General features: G+C 47.1%; 1 protein-coding gene across 1 annotated transcript in view; it reads left to right on the forward strand.

The window, feature by feature from the left end:
* Window positions 1–19,422, forward strand: part of ABCC12 (ATP binding cassette subfamily C member 12) — a 62,196-nt gene that overhangs the window by 28,430 nt on the left and 14,344 nt on the right. The window contains exons 12-21 of the mRNA XM_039241814.1: window positions 1,387–1,459; window positions 3,161–3,364; window positions 6,807–6,941; window positions 7,049–7,130; window positions 7,205–7,279; window positions 10,105–10,194; window positions 10,881–10,984; window positions 12,895–13,092; window positions 13,877–14,103; window positions 18,061–18,198. Coding sequence (XP_039097745.1) covers window positions 1,387–1,459; window positions 3,161–3,364; window positions 6,807–6,941; window positions 7,049–7,130; window positions 7,205–7,279; window positions 10,105–10,194; window positions 10,881–10,984; window positions 12,895–13,092; window positions 13,877–14,103; window positions 18,061–18,198 — 1,326 coding nt within the window. The remainder of the gene's footprint in view (window positions 1–1,386; window positions 1,460–3,160; window positions 3,365–6,806; window positions 6,942–7,048; window positions 7,131–7,204; window positions 7,280–10,104; window positions 10,195–10,880; window positions 10,985–12,894; window positions 13,093–13,876; window positions 14,104–18,060; window positions 18,199–19,422) is intronic.

Consider the following 19,422-nt stretch of genomic DNA (forward strand, 5'->3'; position numbering starts at 1 on the left):
CCTAAAGTTGACATATGGGCATGATGCCCAGGGCTATGCCCAGCTTCTGCTCTAGGGTATTGAGTGCTGCTAGGGGCCAGTGTGCCAGATGAAGGGTAGCTACTCATGATCTGCCTGCTCACTCTCTTGCTGGTGCCCTTTATTGGGAAGGTATGTCTTATAAAGTCTGAGTTGTGAGGTTTGCCCATTGTCATGCATTGAGAAGAGAGGATCCCAATGATGATGATGATGGTAATGATATCAGTTAACTAATAAATAAATTATTCAACTAATTAACCTTTGTGGAGGCAGGCAGCCTTTTAAGTGGGACAGAAACCTAGGGCCCAGTGGCTGGAACTGGCTGCTCTTTGGATAGGGCGTGAGCTTGAACTGACACTAGGCACACCAGGGAATTCAGAGCATGAACCAGTTCCTGAAGCAGCTATGTGGTGTACTCTGGTGCCCTGGGAGAGATTCTATCTAGAGTGGGGGAAGTCTGAGTGGGAATGAGGTACAGGGAAAACCAAGGGAGGGGAGTGTGAAATTTTCTCATAGCTTGAGGTCTGGACATCTCTGAGTTCTTATCCACTAACTTATTGACTTTCTTGGATCCCTTGCTCTCAGAAGTCCCCAAGGAGAAGGACTGGGGTCATGCCCAGTAGGTTATGAGACCCCCAGCTTTGCTGTCCTTTGCAGGATGAGGGGCTGATCCCAGCATCATAGCTACTAAGAGTTGGTTAGGGCCTTGCCCATTAGAGTCCCCACAGACTGGTCCAGGGCTAGACAGTACGTAATGCTGAGGGATATTCCAAAGGGCTGGAAGGTCTAAGGAACTGGAATCTTATTCCTGCTTGGCCTCTCTGTTCCTCAAATAGTATTCTCTATGCCCAGTGTCTCAGGTGTCCCTGCTTCCCTAACCTTGTAGGAGTTACTCGTGGATAGAGGAGCATCCTGGAGCAGATGTCAGAGTCATCATTAGTAATCATCCGAGAACCCTGCTATTACCCTCTACCAACACACATCTCTTCCATTCATGGTCGTGCATCCTTTGGGAGGCCTCCCATGGTGACCTCAGCCCATACTTGTCACTCCCTTCTCTGACTCCCAAGAGCAGTGCTAGCAGTTGGTGCCCCCAGTTTTTCCTTTAGAGGTTCCATGTACACTGGTATCATCTCCCCTTCAAGGCAGGAAGCCTGTGAGGGGAGGAGACATCCCTGACTCAACTCCACATCAGGTGTGGGGGGAATCAGTACAGGTCAAGGGGAAACTATCCTTGTACATCAAAGATGAAGCAACTGGCCACCTCCTTGCCTTACCCCAGTGACATCAGCAATGCCTTTCCAGGCAACCCAGGGCAGCAATGGGGTCTTTTGTTATCACACTGACTTCTGACATTTGTGTCCACAGGTATCAGCACACAGTTCGTGTCTGTGCCCTCCAGGAGGACCTGAGCAGCCTTCCTTATGGAGACCTGACTGAGGTGAGCAGAGCTGGGAGCTCAGCCCCACTGCAGTGGCATGGGTCAAAAGGGCTGAGGCTGAAAGGCCCCAATTACATCCACATTTATATTCCGTGGAGAACAGAAAGGTCCCAAGAAATGTGGGACAAGCCAGGTTCTACCATCCTGAACTCTCCATCTCAGTTTATTCTTGGGGGAATATTACAACGGATGTGGTACCAACTCCACCTGTGTTGGGTTCAGCATTGTCACTCCTGGGGCCATTCCCAGTCCACCTGTTATCTTAGGGAAGGTTTCTGGTGAAAGCTGTTTCCATATCTCATGGGCTGCCTCTGTCCTCCAAAGACAGAGGTCCAAGGGTACAGCATTATGACTGGAGTCTCAAGGGCCCCTTCTTGTCTCATTTGCTCTGCCATCCAAACATTACTCCCAGCTGCTTGTCCCAAGAGCTGCCTGGGTCCTGGGTGGAGCCTGCCAACTGGGGTGACTCGAAGGTGGTCACTGTGCCAACTTCCTGTCTCCCCATCCCAGTGTGTCCTCTGCTTAGTCTTACCACCTTGCCAAAAGTCCCAAAGGATACCAGAGAGCTAACGCATCTTGAAGAAAAACCAGTTTGGAACACATGGATTTTCTCTGCTAGTGCCCTTAATGTGCCTGTGTCAAGGAAATGGCCACCACAGCCATCCTGCCCTGGCATTCAAGACCTCTCTTGCTGCAGTCCTGGCCCACCTTCCCAGGGTTTGCTTCTACTCATACCCACCTGCCCACCTAAGTATGCACTTGCCTTCCAGCCTCTAGACCCTTGTATGTGCTATTGGTACCACCCTTTGAGTTCCAATCCCAAATCCACCCCCTGGAGGGGGAGACTTCCCTTTCTTGAATCCTATGGTCTGATGTAATTTTCCCCAGAATACTTGGCTTATGCTTCTCAGTATACATTCAGTTAAATTCTGCTTTGTACCATTATTATGTGTATTACTGATAGGCCTCCACTTTCTGTTAGTATGTGAGCTCACAATAGATAGGAGACTTTTTCGGTCCAGCTTCATGTATCCTTCCCCAGTGCTCAACCCAATGCCTGGCTCAACCTAATGGGGGCTCACTTCGGGGTCAGTTGGACAGAGTAACCTACAGTAGGCTTTCTAGCTTTTCATCTTTTCTACAAATACTTACTGAGTGCCTTCTCTGGATCAGGTGTGGTGCCAGGCTTTACAGATATGGTGGTGAACAAGGTAGACATGCTTTCTATCTTTGTAGAACTTAGAAGTCCTAGTGGGGGTTGGGAAATGATCCACAAGCAAGCAAATAGAGAGTCCCCTTGTCCATCTGCTTCCAACCACTTCTCCCTCCTGTTCACCTGTCCACGATCCCAGACTTTTCTGCTCAACAATTCCCTTTGGTGTTAATGGTCAAAACATAGCCCTTCCCTATGGGATATGAACTGGAATGGGGCTGTTATAAGGTAGATCGTTCTCACTGATAATTGGAATGAGTTTTTCCCCTAGTTGCCACTGCCCACCAGGCTTCCTGCAGAAGCAAATATTCTACTTCCCAAAGCATCTGATGTATTCCGGGGTCCTCATAAGGGATGAGGGATCTGGAACATAGTAAGGGTCAGTCTACAGAAGAGTCTTAAGAAGCTTCAAGAAGTTCCTATTCCCTGAGGACTGCAGGGTGGGGGTAGAGCCTAGAGATAGGCAATAGTATTGCTCCTGTCTACAGATTGGGGAGCGGGGCCTCAACCTCTCTGGGGGGCAGAGACAGAGGATCAGTCTGGCCCGTGCTGTCTACTCGAACCATGAAATCTACCTGCTGGATGACCCCCTGTCAGCTGTGGATGCCCACGTGGGGAAGCATGTCTTTGAGGAGTGCATTAAGAAGACACTCAGCGGGAAGACCATCGTTCTGGTGACCCACCAACTGCAGGTGACTGGGGCTGGCAGGATTGATGAGGCCACAGGATGAGTGTGGCACCTAATGCTCACAGACTCTCCTCTTCTGCCTAAACCTGCCTCTCTCATCTGAGGCTGTCCTCACCTGGACAGGGTCAGGGAGGAAGCAAGGTGTGGAGGCTACACTCATGATTCTCCCCAGCCATCTCTGCTTGCATATAGCCCTGCCTGCTCCTCTCTGTGCATAGCCTCTATTGGTCCTAACTTTGGATTCAGTGGGGCCAAGACCTTTCTTCTACTAGAAGGTAGAGTCTCTGGGAGCAGTGGACCCCTATCTATGGGGTGGACATAGGGCACCTCCTCCATCTCTGGACCACTGATGGTAGGGAGATGGGAAGCCAGGTGGAAACAATTCAGACCCACCCTTCCACCAACAAGGGCTGGGTAGGTCTGAGCCCGGAGAGTCTGGGAGGGGGATAGGGGGCCCAAATGTCCCTGGTATCACTAGCCAGGGGTAAAGGCTGGAAACCAGGACTTTTGGGCTAAGACAAAACTCTTCTTGCTCACAGCCATTCTCTCAGGCTTAGACATGAATCTTGCTGAGGGGTTACTGAGCTTGCCCTGATTGGGCTTGGCAGGTTGGGGACAGTCTCACAATGTCAGCCTCATCGAGGGTTATGAATGCCTTGAGGAATCCAAGGAATCCAAGACTCCTCTCCACCCTGAGACAAACCAGATTTCCCCCTGCTTCTGCCTGCCCTCTCCACAGCGAGCCCCTAGAGGTGTGTGGTATGTTCGTGTGTATCTGTGTGTATATATACATTGGTACATCTCCTGCTGGAGGAGAGATCCCCAGGACTGACCTGCATTGAGATGACTGTTGGAGCAGAAATCCTGTCCTTTCCTCTCCTGCCACCTATGGGGAAAACGTTTAACAGGGGCCTGGTCTGGGGGTAAGAGGCAGATCTCATAGCCTTTGTATGGTAAGTCAACCTAGGGAAGGGGGAGGCAAATGAGGTTTCTATGGCTACAGGATGTTCTGGCCAGCATTTCTAGGATCTTCTATCATTGTCTAGAAGGGCCAGCTTGAAAAGGGGGAAATTTCTTAAGGACCCAGGGAAACCATTCCTTCCCATTGCTGTAGCTCTGCCTCCAGCCTCTTTGCTGAGGACTGGGGTTCTCAGAATAAGCTCCAAGCATCTTAATTTTGGGTTGACTCTGAGTGGGCTCAATAACCTCCAGGAAGCATCCAGTGGGGTTGGTGTTGACAAGTTCCTCAGCTGGCCACTAATCAAAGTGGAGGAGAAGGTTGGGTTTCTTCTGGACCCCCCACAAGGTCAGTGGAAATGGGTTCTTGCCCAGCCAGGGTGCTAAATGTTGTAATCATGGCTCTGCACCATGAAGGTCCAGTTCTTGGAGACCACCTGTAGTGGGGAGGGCTGTCTTCCTAAGGGGTCCTGGGTATCTAGAGGGGGACTTGTGGCTCCTAATAAATGTGGGCCATAGCTGTCCTTGCAGGAGTCCTCACTGGGGAGAGTCATCACATCTGCCCAGCGGAGTCTTTCAACCTTGATGACTAATACCATGACCTCAGGCAAGAACTATTTTTTCCTCAGGCCTAAGTCTCCTCAGAGTCTACCTTTTTCCAAGGTCATTGTCTTTCACTTTTTGAGTGTTGAAAAATGCAAGCATCCACCAGATGGCACTGGAGTCTCAGTCCAGCTGTCCATTGTTGGGGAGGAGGGGGCTCAGAGCCCCTGAACTGGAGTCCCTGGGCTTTCTAGAACATTTCTCCACTGCTTTTACTCTCAGGCCCACAGCTGATCCAGATGTTTCCCAGTGCTTGGGCTGAATGATTGCTCTTCTTTTACTTGAGGAAACAAATGAAATAAGAGCTGTTTGCCACTGTAATCCAACCCAGTGTCAGATTTTGTGAATTTGCAGAACAAAACTGCTCAAATCATTCCAGGTCTCACTGGTGTGAACTAGGGAAGTGGGGAGCTCACTGTCTAGAGGACCTTCACCAGGGGCTCACTGGGCTGCATTGTGCACCTACACACACGTAGAAAAGGCCCTGGGGCTGTTCCAGGCCTCATACCAGTGCCTCAGTTTCCCTATCTGGAGAATGGGCTGGTAACAAAAGCTGCCACTTCCTTTACTGGCTTGTGGGAGATTGAGAGACAAGAGACAAAACAAGATTAGGCTTTGAAAAGTTAGAAGATGCTGTATACAGGTGAGAGGTTATTTTCAGGAAAAAGACTCCCTCAGAAAGCATCTCAAACGGACATTAAAAGCCAAACTGTTCCTGTTTGGGCTATCCGGGAAAGTGGACAAGAAGCTGAGTCATTAGTCCAAGGGAAGCAGAAAGGCTGGAGCTGTGCAAGCTGTCAGAACGGCTGTCATTTGGCCTTTTGGGCATCTTCCCCTTTTCCCCAACACCTCATCGGGAATACAATGACCAAATGTAGCCACTTCTCTGAAGCTTCACATCAAGAGCATGAAAAGCTGATTTGACCTTGGGTAGACCCCAGGTACAGGGGAATACTTCTGGCCTGTATTGCAAAGGCTTCTTTAGGCTAAACTGTCTTAAATCTCATAGTATCTTGCCCCAGTACAAGGGGCTTCCTGATCTTAGATGGGTTGACCTGGCCCTCTGGAGAGAGCTCTATCTCATTCCAAATGTGAGGAAACCCCTCTTAGCAGAACTCTTTGATCTCAGGAGTGATATGCAAACGAAGGGAACTCAAACTAGAAAAATAAAAGTGCTTTGGGAAAAATGTAGGATGTTATATTAAATGTAGTTATATTTTTATTGTACAGATAAAGTTGGTGTAAACTCCTGAAGCCAGGGGGTATGGCGTGGTGGCCAGGGTCCAGGGTCTGCTCTTGGGCTAGATGAAGATGATGAGGTGGGCCTGTGACTTTATAGCAGCAGAGGGAGGCTGTTGCTGAGGTCACCTTTCCCCTCTCCACCAAATCTTATCTTGCAGTAACTTGTCAATTTATATTCCAAATCCCCCTTGCTCCCTGATCAGATTTCTTAGCACAGCAGCTCATTTAGGGAACAATAGGAAAGGAAGAGTCAATGTACTTTATAGTGACAACCAGAGGCTCCCTTTGTACTCATGACCCCAGTGTTCACTAGATCAGTGCTTCTCAACTGGGGGCCATTTTGCCCTTTAGAGGGCATTTGTCAATATCTGGAGACATTTTTGCTTGTCACAAGTGGGATGGGGGTTGCTATTGGCATCTAGCAGGTTAAAGAGCAGGGAGGCTGCTAAATATCTTACGATGCACAGGACAGCCCCCCATTCCTGCCCCAACAACAAAAAATCATCCGGCCCTCAGTGCCAATAGTGACAAGGCTGATAGCCTCTGTGCTAGAGGAACTTGGGATACCCTGGATGGGTGTTTGGTACCGCGCTCTTCTCTTAGCAGGTAGAAGTTCACTATAGATCACTTTAATATCTCTGCAGCTCTTGGAGTCTTGTGATGAAGTCATTTTGTTAGAAAATGGAGAGATTTGTGAAAAGGGAACCCACAAGGAGTTAATGGAGGAGAGAGGGTGTTATGCAAAGCTGATTCACAACCTCCGAGGGTTGCAATTCAAGGTAACTCTTTATACCAGGGCACAGAGATGGGGTCCTTTCCTCGAGATCTCCAGCCCGGGAGAAGTTCTGTCATTTAGCTTTCAGAAGGCATGTCATTTTGTCTCCAGGATCCTGAGCACATTTACAATGCAGCAATGGTGGAAGCCCTTAAGGAGAGCCCCACTGAGAGAGATGGAGATGCTGGTACAATCTGAGTTCGAACTGCTCCTCTCTTATCGCCTGTGGCTCATGAGTGGACACAGATCTCTCTTTATTTCTCACCCTAGTTTTGGCTCCAGGAGATGGGAAAGATGAAGAAAAAGAACCTGAAACAGACTCAGAATTTATAGACATAAAAGGTATTTGCTATTTGTTCCCTCAGTTACATAGTCTTAAATATTGGGTGAGCATCACTATTCTGGATAGAGAAATGTAGGCACAGTGTATGTCCTTCTGGGCAGTTAGAATTATACAGTTTACTGTCATGTGAGCCTTGGGGTTCAATTGTCAGAGTCCAAACTCTGGCTCAACCAGTTGCTAGTTTTGTGAGTTTGTGCAAGGTACTTGGCCACTCTGAATCTTAGTTTCTTAATCCATAAAATGGGGAAATAATAGTACCAACTCATACGTTCTTGCAAAGATTACATGAGAAACTGCACATAAAATGATTGGCCCCGTGCCTGACATATAGTAACCCTCAACAGTTATTACTGTTGTTAGTGAGAAAAGGTCAAAGCAAAGATTGATTAGAGGCAAAAGTACACAGAGGAGTTGTTTCACACTCTTTATGGGGAGCATTGAGAAAGGATTTTGCAGTAGTGACAAGATTAGGACTAAGCATTCTTCTTTGTGCTGGGCACCACACTAGTCTGCATGGACAAAAATATGCCCCTTGTCTCAGGATCTCCTGGTCTGGTGGGGGTCACGGGCAAGGGGATCATCATGGGAAACTGGGCTAAGGGTAATGGGGACTTGGGGTGGGCATAACAAGTCAGAGAGGGCACCGCAGAGGGGGCAACCTTGGGACTGGTCCCCAGAGTTTTCCAGGGTCACTGTAGTAAGAAGGTGGGGGATGGGAGGATTTGGAATTGAGGGCAGGATGGAATTCTAGGAATGAAGAGAGGAGAGATGTGGGAGATAAGCCTGGTGTGGGCCAGCCTCACCAGACTGCCTCTTCTCATCCCCACCCCCTCATCCATTCAACATTTACACACCTACTCTTTGCCCTGCCCAGGGCTGGGCACCAAGCATACAGGGGTCTACATCTACCACTTCTTACTTCAAAGTGCCCATAGTGAGGTGACTTTCCAAGTTAGAGCTCTGTTCCTCAATAATACATAGCTGGAAAAAAAAAAAAAAACCCTCAGTGTATTTCATCAAGCTTAAGATACCATCCATTTTAAGATCACCATCGTTTTATGTACCACTTAGAAAGGAAAATCTTTGCCAATTAGATGATATGGCATACTACTGAATAGAAGGCACATCCTGATTTCAGAGATGTTAAAATGTGAAAAAAATGTGAGTCTTTGAATCGATGAAATTTGGCACCGTTAATGGTGCTTGTGACAAATGCATGCATGTTTGGAAAGACAACATATTTTTATCACTCTGGAGGCTGCCAAGGCTGAAGTGAGGTACTCACCATCTCTTCCATGCCTTCCCAGGAAAGCTCCAGGCTGCCCAGGATGTGAAGTCCTGTGACAAGAGTAAACCCTGCTCCTCTTTCCCTTCTCACTCCCCTTCTTTGGAAGGGAAAGCAAACATGTGAAATGCTCTGAAAGCTATAGGAAGGGAGCCAGTTAAAGGTGGAGTGTCCAGCATGCCTGGTATCAGGGCCTTTTTTTTTTTAAGGCACAGCAAGGTGAACAGAGAATCCGCAACATTCCTGGCCAGGCTGGCAGGCTGCAAGGGGATTTGACCACTTCCTTTTGTGTTCCAGGATGCCTTTCATTTGGCTCTACCGACCCGCTTAGGCATCTCCCTCATTTTACAGGCCCAGAGAGAAACACAATGAGAAAAAGTCAGGCTGAACATTTTCAAAGAAGCACAAAGGTTCCTAGGTGGAGGGTATAATAGTAGCTCTATTCATGGAGGCACCTTTGAGGTATGACTGCTATCCTCCTCGAAGCGAGGTGCAGAGAGCCCATGTGCAGGGGGCAGCCTTGTGTCTAGTTCCATTTATCTCTGTTTATAAAAGCTACATATGGTGTAGGATTCTGCTTTGGAGCTGACATTTTCATGCTTCTCTGTGAAGAAGAGGAAGGGGACGAGTACTTGGTTCTGACTGCTGAATGTTTAACCACACATCCCTGTACCTCTGAATGTGGTTTCCATGAGAATTTGACAGTCATTTTCCTTTCCCTTTGGAAAGTGGAGAGGACTTGGGACAGCCACATGGACAGAATCAGGAGTCCATGCAGTGGCTGATCAAGAAGGATGCCCCGGGTTTCTTCTGCGAGGCGTGAGCTCTGAGAAGACAAGAGCCACCTGCTTCCTGGTCACCCTGCAGTAAGTGCTGTGGGTGCCTTTAGCACTTCAGCACATGCAGCCAGATTTCCAGCTGGACTCCTTTGCCCAAGGGCTCTCTCTGGAAACTGCCAACCTCAGGTCAAACTAGAAGTGCTGGTGAATTAACCCCCACAGGGAGGAGCCCTCATCCAGTGGCCAGTGGGAGTTGTAGAAATATCCCAGATCCCTCTGGTCAGGTAAAAAGCCTGTGAGGTGTGTGTTCCACACTGGCTCTGACATTTTTCTACCTGGGATTAAGCTCCAGTTGCCCACAGGAGTCTCTGGCTTGATGAGATGTCTTTTTGCTGCTACCTTTCCTCCCCTTCAGACTCCCTAAAGCTCCTGAATAAGCTGCATGCACTCATGCCCCTTTCTTAGAAACTGTTACTGGAGAGCTATACCAAAACAACCCCATATCCCAGGGGCGAGCACATAGTAGGTGCTTAATAAATATTTCTTGAAAGACGGAAAGCCACCTGCCTTACAGGGCTGTGATGAGGAAATAACATGAGCAAAAGTGTACTGGGAATTTCAAAGCATAGGATAAATGGAAGGAAGGGGGAGAACTGCCCCCTCTTCCGATGGGGGTGTGGGGTATGCAGGAGGGGTGTGCCTGCCCTTCTGGGCTCCTGCCCCACCCGCAGGTGCCACAGGACTCTGTCTGTCTCTGTAGTTCCTCTGCACCAGCTCGTCCAGACTGAATCTCCTCAGGAAGGAACCGTGACCTGGAAAACGTATCACACATACATTAAGGCTTCTGGAGGTTCGTTATAAAACAATGGGTTTCTTGATTTAATTTGCATTAAAAACATCCTTTCTCAAACTGTTGGGTTCACATTTTATAATTTCCTTAACAATTACTCCTTTTATGCTAGACCCATTTGTCAATGCTTTTATTCCCTCCTCCCCCCACTAAAAATCTGAAGTCTGTTAATAAAGCCTTTTAAATGGAATCACCCTTTAGCTCCATTAAAGCTGCCAGATGCTATTTATTGAAACTGAATGAGCAGCAGCATGAACCAGCCATGGTTCTTCTGCACCTCGCTGCCTCATCACTGAGTGCAGGGGCCATCCGCTCATAGCTTGCCTTCAGTGCAAGATCCCATCTCGGCATGCAAAAATACCTTACAGTTTTATTTCTTGTCTCTCCCCAGCAAGACTGTTGTGTTTTTTTTTTTTTTTTTTTGAAGAACACTGAGTTGCTTCTATTAAGGTGCACATGGTGTTTTTTTTTCAATATATTGGCAACTTGGACCCATTTTCCAACCAGGTAGAACACACGTCCCCATTGGGGTTCAGGGTCTCAACCCCCGACTTGTGGCAGCAACCTGGAACATGGCTCCCAGGGGTGGGGCCCCTTTTCCTGCAGGCTTTGAATTTTTCATCAGGGTTGGACCTGCTGCAGACCCCTCCTCTGTAACCCTCTGGACCTCTCCCCTCCTCTTGCAGGGTACCTCCTCTCTCTCTTTGTGGTGTCCCTCTTCCTCCTGATGATCGGCAGCTCTGCCTTCAGCAATTGGTGGCTGGGTCTCTGGCTAGACAAGGGCTCACAGGTGAGTTTCTCTTTGGCCTTGGGAATGTTGAGTTGTGCATACAATGAACCTGCCACTGCCCCTTTCCTGGAAGTTGAGATCAGCTGCTTACACACTTCAAGTCCTGAAATCCCCTTTGATTTTTCAAGACAAGCAGGGCATCTGGATTTTTATGTGTCACCTTCAGGATTGGCTAAGAAGATCATGGTTGTGCCAGGCAAACGCAGCATGTCTGTGGAGTCATGCCTGTGTAGGACAGAGTTAGTCTTGCAGCCTCCACTGTGAGGCACTTCTCAGGAAGGCCCTGGAGGGGCCCTGGGGAAACCTAACATGGATTTTAATCTTCCTGCCTCTGAACAGAAACTGACATCTTATTGTTGACACTGGGGTGTCAGAGGGTTCCTTCTCTCTCTGCTCTCCAAAGTCCCTCTACAGGAACGGGATACACAAAAGCCAGATTTAGTCCCTGGTTGCGCGGCAGAGCCGCTGTGTATCTTTCTGGGACACTGGGTATCTGCCACCCAAGGGTCTTCTCTTGAACACCACCCTTCCTGGGAACAACTAAGTCTGCTCTTGCTGGAGCTTGCTAAAAACTCTCCCAGCTTTTGCCTGATGGTTTCTAAGCTTTCCTGGAGCCCCTGGAAATGCTGTGAGCCCATCCTCCAAGATTACATTTTGGTATAGTTCTGTTTCTATGACAACCAAAATGAGAAGGCACTGGGGAGACATAGGCAAGGGAGAGGTCACTACAGCTCTCCTGGAAGTTGGCACAGCTTTCTGGGGTCATTCCCAAGGGGAGAAGCCAGTGGGTGCCCTGCACTGTGCAGAAAGAGAGCCATCTCTGGAATATTCCCCCAGATCCTCACTGGCTCATGAAAAGCTCAGGGTTTCTGGTCTGGATGGAACCTCCTCCTAGGTGTGGTGCTTCCCCAGTGGGCCAGTGCCATTGGCTAACTGAGCATGTGGTCATGATGTCAGACCCAGGCATCTGCCTGGCCCCCCAGACACTGTGGGCACAACCTGATGCATAGTGAAGACTCCTCTGTTCAAGCTGAGCCTTTCATCAATTAGCTCCCTAGGGATGCTTTTGCTTTTATGGATGTTCATCCATCAGCCGTCACCTCTGGTTTACATTTTCACTATTGCTGTAATCAGCAAAATGGCATTTAGAAGAAAGATGCTTGTTTGCTCCCCAAAGGCAGTCTTGACTTTTAGCACATGGCTCAGAGAAAAATGGAACTGCCAATTTCTCAAGAGGAGGAGATGGCCTCTCCCAGAAATGCTAGCAAAAATGTGTATTCTCCCCACAGCAGGATGGAGCCGCATGCTATCTTCTTGAATCTTCCCAGAGGCCTGTGGTTCACCTGGCTCCCTCCTCCCCACCAGGGACTTCAGGGTAGTGAACCAGTGCCTTCCAAATGCCACTCAAGGAAAGGAAACGGGGTGGGGGGGGTGCTCTCCCCATTCTACAGAGAGGTCCCCCACATCTCCTCAAGGCCTGGTGGCTTCTGCCAGGCAGGTTCTTGATACCCTGTCCTCTTTGGACTGCCTGAGGGCTGTTCAGCCAGCCTCTTGGCATCCAGATTTCTTGTGCTTCCTTAATCTTCCTGGCCCAACATCACCTTTTGTCTCCTGAGGCATAGTTAGCTTCTGGGACAGAGCTATCTCACTACTGTACCTGCCTGGTTTGTCTGTTTTGCTTTTCCTGCTGACTGTGCTGGGCCTTCCTTGTAAATCAGGTGGCCCTTGGGGGCTGGCTGCCCAGCAGGAGGACCCATGCAAAGCTCAGAGGTCTTCAAAGGGAAGCGAGCTGATTTCTTAGCAATTATGTACCTCTTTTTAATTTCTTCTCTCTGGGAAGCTCCTCTGGGAAGTTCGCATTTTCCTGACAGTTTACCAATTCTTGGTGCTTCTCTTGTTTTCCTCCAAAGATGACCTGTGGACCCCAGGGCAACAAGAGTGCATGTGAGATTGGCGCAGTGCTGGCAGACACTGGGCAGCATGTATACCAGTGGGTATATGCAGGGAGCATGGTGTCTGTGCTTATGTTTAGTATCATCAAGGGCTTCACCTTCACCAAGACCACACTGGTGGCATCCTCCTCATTACACAACCAAGTGTTTGACAAGGTACTTCTCCCAGGGGATGCAAATGAATCCAGGTATTCAGTCAATAGCATTTATTGAACACCTATGATACATCAGGCACTGGGCTGGGCTTGGGGTCAGACACGATACTCAAGATGCTTACAGTCATGCCTGAGAAGCCTCCTAATATGTACTATCAACTGTGAGGGCAAACTCCAGGGACTGAGGGGATATGTCATGGGCCCTCAGACTAGACTCGGGGTGGAAGTGAAGGTGGTCAGGATGGTTTCTTTAAGAACATTACAATGCAACAGCAGTGTATAGGCCAACAGGCCGTCTCCAGCTCCAAAGAGCCCTGAGTACCTTGAGGGCCTTAAGAAGTCTCTGGCTGCCTTCTCATTCTACTGCTGCAGTAGGCAGCAGCCACTGAATGCCAGGGGTCTGGCCAGAGCCCACAGATGTGGCTCACACTTTGAGGGCAGACAGACACAGGGGCACTTGGCTTTTTATCGCTCCAAAGCACAAAATCCCACCCTCCCCACCCTCCTCCCGAGGTACCCCAGGCTGCATCCCAGGTTTGGAGGGAGGCCCAACCTGCAGGGGCTTTCCCTGGGGCTCCACACAGAGGCTGAATCTTTCCCACAATCCCTCTTATTCATGGGGGCCATAAGAATGGGGAGCCATCCTCTCCTTCCCAGGATGGCCTGGTACCCTGTGTTGGGCCCTTGAAAAATGCTCAGGCTGCTCAACGTATCCCAGCTCCAGGAGAGTGGCCAGGCTTTACTAAACACACACCTCGATGCGGGCTCTCTGATTTTATCCACAGATCTTAAGGAGCCCAATGAGCTTCTTTGACACGACTCCCACTGGCAGGCTAATGAACCATTTTTCCAAGGATATGGATGAGCTGGATGTGAGACTGCCGTTTCACGCGGAGAACTTTCTGCAGCAATTTTTTATGGTGCTGTTTATCCTTGTGATATTGGCTGCTGTGTTTCCTGCTGTCCTTTTAGTCCTGGCTGGCCTTGCTGTTGGCTTCTTCATTCTTTTATGGTAGGTCGATGCACTATTTAAAAAGGAGCACGTGAAATCTTCATATATTTGGTTAACTCTGCACAATGACTGGGTAGTGTCGGGTGATGCTGAGTCCCTGCTATATTTTCTGAATGGGGGAGCACATTGATTTTTAGTGGTGATGAAATGCCAGGTGCTATGCTTAGTGGATTTGCATACATCTGGCATCATTTTTTAATCTCCGAGCAACCCCGAGAAGTGGGCATGAATGGGAGGTTAAGTCAGTGGTCTTAGGCCAGGAAACTAGTAACCATGCTTGCTGTCTGTCTGCTGTTATGTTCTTAACCATGGGGCTCTCTCTGCCATCCTGTGGCTTGAGAAGAGAGGTAAGACCAGTCCTTAGTCACTCTGAGCTTTGGAAACTAGCCCCCCACCCTAACCACTAATATGGTTAGAGAAAGGCCTCAGGCAGCTAAGCAGTGAGGAGTCCTACTGAAGCTATGCCCCATTTCTACTTCCTCACCCACCTTGGAGGGAAGCAGAAGGGTGGATTGAGCCCAGCCCTCCGGGACCCCAGCCTCCTCCCTGTTCCTAGGGAGACGTGGAGTTCTCTGCAGGCAGTGTGGTAGGTATTGTGTAAAGCCAAAGGTTTGGAAATCAGAGAAATTTGCAACAGAACCCCAGCCCTCCTGCAAAACTAGCTGGAAGACTTTAGGGAAGCCTGTGTCCTCATCCCTAAAGGTAATCATTAAAATATACATCTCACTTGTGCCAGGGGAGTCTTGTGAGGATCCAATGAGACTGCAGGGCTATAAGTGGCTTATAAATTAGAAAGGGAATACAGTTGACCCTTACACAACATGGGTTTGAACCATACAGGTCCACTTAGATGTGGATTCTTTTTTTATATATAAATACAGTACCATACTATAAATGTATTTTCTTTTCTCTTCCTGATGATTTTTTTTAAATAACCCCTTTCTCTAGCTTACTTTATAGTAAGAATATAGTATACGATACATATAATATATAAAATATGTATTAATCAACTGTTTATGTTATTGGTAAGGCATCTAGTCAATAGTAGACTATTAGTACTTAAGTTTTGGGGGAGTCAAAATTGTTATAAGCAGATTTTCAATTGCATGGGGGTTTGACATCCCTAACCCTTGCATTGTTCAAGAGTCAACTGCACAGTGTTATAGAAATTTTTCATAAAATGTAGCAATATGTTTTTTCTGCTCCTAGATATGCAAAGTCTTTGGCTGGACACTGAGGGTCTTAAAGAGGGTCCCCTCGTTGTAAGGGATTCAGCCCCCAAATCCTAGACCTGCCTCCACCTGTAAGCAAGGTTGTGTATTTTCATCCAGAACACCAAGCTCAGAGCTGAGTTTTAGAAATACCATTTTGGCCACTGTGGAGGATGGATGGAGTTATGGAAAGATCACTAGAGGACTATAGGATGAGAAACTCCTGAAATGTAGAGTCTGAATGAGAAATGAGACAGGTGGCAGCAGTGAGGACAGAAAAGATTTGTGAATCATTTCTGAAATGGTCTTTGGGGTTGGGGAATGGGAAAAGTCAAGGACAAGTCCAAGATGGGGAACAACATAAAGAGAGATACAGGTGATCTGGGAAGAAAAGTGGTTCGGGTATTCAAGACTGTGGGCTCACTGTTGAATGTTTCAGGTTTGTGGGTCAAGTCTGCAGATGGTGCCAACAGACAGTGAGAAGGGAGGGTATAGGGATGCACTGGGGATGGAGAGGGAGACTCTGCATCCTTGGCTTCAGTGCAGGAGCTGGTGTGACCTTAGGAACTGGTGTGACTTTGGGAGCTGGTGCCCTGGGCTCTCTCTTTGGTCTCCCATTGTCACCTTGGTGACTCCAAGAAAGGTCACATGGCCTCAGTGTCCAGCCTCAAGGATTTATTGTGATGACCCAGTAAAATACTTTCTGTAAGTCCTTTGCAAAGTATAAAGCATGTCTTGGATACCACTTCTTATAATGGTATCCTTGGCCTGGCATTCATTTTTGTAATCCCCATGTTTGTCTGACCATTGTTCCTGCCTATTCTCCTGTTTATGCTGTTGATTTACTTAGCAAAAGGTTTTTCTCTTATTTGTATCCCTACTTCTTGCTGCAAAGATAGGCCAGACCAGGGCTGACTGTGAATGAATCACCCAAATATTTCCAGCTAACTCACTTGAGCTCTGAGCTAATGAGGCTTTCTTTCCTCTCCCCTGGGTGAGTTTTAGCTGAGAGTCTGGAGGGCAGATTAGACTGTCATGGGCCAGCCTGCCAATGTGCATGCCTGAGGGCAGTAGTCTGGCACTCTGCAGGGTCCTGGAGCTCCAATACCCAGGGGAGTTGCACCCTGTGGAGGAGTTTGATACTAGAGTCAGCCCCTGAGGCTATGATTAAAAATGACCTTTGAAAATGCCTTTAGAAGACCATGCATTGGCAGTTGACATACCAGATTTTCCACCAGAATTGGAACAGATCAGTTTTTCTTTGGTTGGGTCCCAGCAAGTGGTTGACTTGTATTAGGAGCTACACTGTATGAAAATTTCTGGTCTTCAAAGACCAGAATCATATCTCCTGCAGGAAGACACTCGTGATACAAGACACACTCAAAACTGAGACCACAACAAGGAATGGCTCACATTTCTTTCTTTTTTTTTTTTTTAATGTTTATTTTTGAGAGAGAGACAGAGCATGAGTGGGGAAGGGGCAGAGAATCCAAAGCAAGCTTCAGGCTCTGAGCTGTCAGCACAGAGCCCGATGTGGGGCTCAAACTCACAAACTGTGAGGTCCTGACCTGAGCCGAAGTCGGATGCTTAACCAACTGAGCCACCCAGGTACCCCGGAATGACTCACGTTTCTGAGACACATTTATCTTTTTCTTTCTTTTTTTTTTTTTTTTGTAGTTTCAAGTTTTATTTAAATTTCAGTTAGCTAACATATAGTGTAATACTAACTTCAGGAGTAGAATTTAGTGATTCATCACTTACATACAATTCCCAGTGCTCATTATGACAAGTACACTTCTTAGCACCCATCACCCATTTAACCAATCCTCCACCTGCCTCCCCTCCAGCAACCCTCAGTTTGTTCTCCATAGTTAACAGTTGGCTTTGTGGTTTGCCTCTCTCTCTCTCTCTCTCTTTTTTTTTTTTTTACCCCTCATGTTCATCTGTCTTGTTTCTTAAATTCCACATATGAGTGAAATCATATGGTATTTGTCTTTTTCTGACTGAATTATTTCACCTAGCATTATACTCTCTAGCTCCATCCATCCCATTGCAAATGGCAAGATTTCATTCTTTTTTTATGGCTGAGTAATTATCCATTGTATATATAGACCACATTTTCTTTATCCATTCATCGGTTGATGGACACTTGAGCTGTTTTCACAATTTGACTATTATAGATAGTGCTACTATAAACATTGAGTGCATATATCCCTTTGAATTAGTGTTTTTGTATTCTTTGGGTAATACCAAGTAGTTTGATTGCTGGATCATAAGATAGTTTTATTTTTAACTTTTTGAGGAATCTCCATACTGTTTTCCAAAGTGGCTGCACCAGTTTACAATGTGAGAGGGTTCCCCTTTCTCTGCATCGTTACCAACATCTGTTGTTCCTGTATTGTTACTTTTAGCCATTCTGACAGGTGGGAGGTGATATCTCATTGTAGTTTTGATTTGTATTTCCCTGTTGATGAGTGATGTTGAGCATCTTTTTATGCATGTGTTGGCCATCTATATGTCTTCTTGGGAAAATTTTCTATTCATGTCTGAGACACATTTTTGAGACATCATCTGTCCCACAATGAAGATGGCGTCTTCTAAGGGAGAGTGGTGGGCCAACTCCTTCTCCTTAGTTAGATGGCACCCGTCTGACTTAAACTTTGTCTTGAGTGCATAGTTGGACCCGCATGTGCTAAGGGTGAGCCCTCAGAGACCCCATTTTGTAGCTTTCTTGATTTTCCTACAGCATTTTCCACAGAGGAGCCCAGGAGCTCAAGAAACTGGAGGATATCAGCCGGTCTCCCTGGTTCTCCCACATCACTTCATCCATGCAGGGCCTGGGCATCATCCACGCCTATGACAAGAAAGAAGACTGCATTAGCAAGTAAGTACTGCACTGGGCCCCTGCCCACTTCACACCTGACCCTGAATGGGAGGTCCCAGGAACAGATGGCTCCTCTGACTCTGAGAAGGGAAGTCTGGGCTCCTGGGGACTCACCATAGTTGAATTTCTGACAGAATTGAGAAGGAGTAATCTAAAGTACAAGGCCTGTCCTCCTAGTATCTGGGGCCCCAAAAGTGGTGAGTTCATTCAATGGCAACCTCAATGTGTGATTTTACATGTTTTATTTTTTGCAGTAGAAGTAAAATGTGTCCAATTCAGGAAAGTAGGAGAAGGCAGAAAAAAAGAAGAAAAAAATCACTCAAAGGTCCCTAACCAAATCCTATTAATATGTTCATCTATTTCCTTCCAGTTTTCTCTTTTTTCTATTTGAGTATTTATAATCATGATTGTCCCATTTTATTTTTAAATGATATTTTTAACATTATATTTTTTATAAAAATAATTTTTTTTTATTTTTTCCCTGTATTTGGGAGAGAGAGAGAGAGAGGAGAGAGAGAGAGAGCAAGCATGGGAGAGAGGCAGAAGGAGAGGGAGACAGATTCCTAAGCAGACTTCACACTTAGTGTGGAGCCCAATATGGGACTCGATCCCATGACTCTGGGATCATATCCTGAGCTGAAATCAAGAGTCAGACACTCAGCTGACTGAGGCATCCAAGCGCCCAGTAAAAATAAATTTTAATGGCCACATTATATTTCATTTAATGGATACACCTCTTTTCTTTAAAGTGTAGGGACTAGATGAGTGAATTTCTCTGGAGTCTTCCAGCTCCAAAGTTCTAAAACACAGTATAAATCATATCAACCATGTAGGCTCACCATGATAGCAAAGACTTGCAAGTTTTAGGGACTTAACACAATACACATTTACTCTTCCTCAAGTCACAATTTAATGAGAGTCAATAGAGCAAGGGAAAGGGATTTTGTTCCCCCTTGGGGTTTTCCATTCTGAGAGCCTTGGGGCGGGGAGAGTCTTCTTTATGATCCTCTGTCTAACTGGAGGGTAAGGTGGGAGAGATGGGTGCAGGATCCCATGGGAAACTTTTACAGGTTAATTCCAATGAAGATACTCATCATTTCTGCACATTTATTGGCCAGATTTCATTCACATGTGCTCACCAAACTGCAAGGGAGGCTGGAAAATATAGTCTAGTTGGGTCCATAGGAGGAAAAAAAAATGGAGTTTGATGAATCTATAACAGTG

Source organism: Hyaena hyaena, unplaced genomic scaffold (genome assembly GCF_003009895.1).
Source record: "Hyaena hyaena isolate Hyena2069 unplaced genomic scaffold, ASM300989v1 scaffold_7, whole genome shotgun sequence".
Lineage (NCBI taxonomy): Eukaryota > Metazoa > Chordata > Mammalia > Carnivora > Hyaenidae > Hyaena > Hyaena hyaena.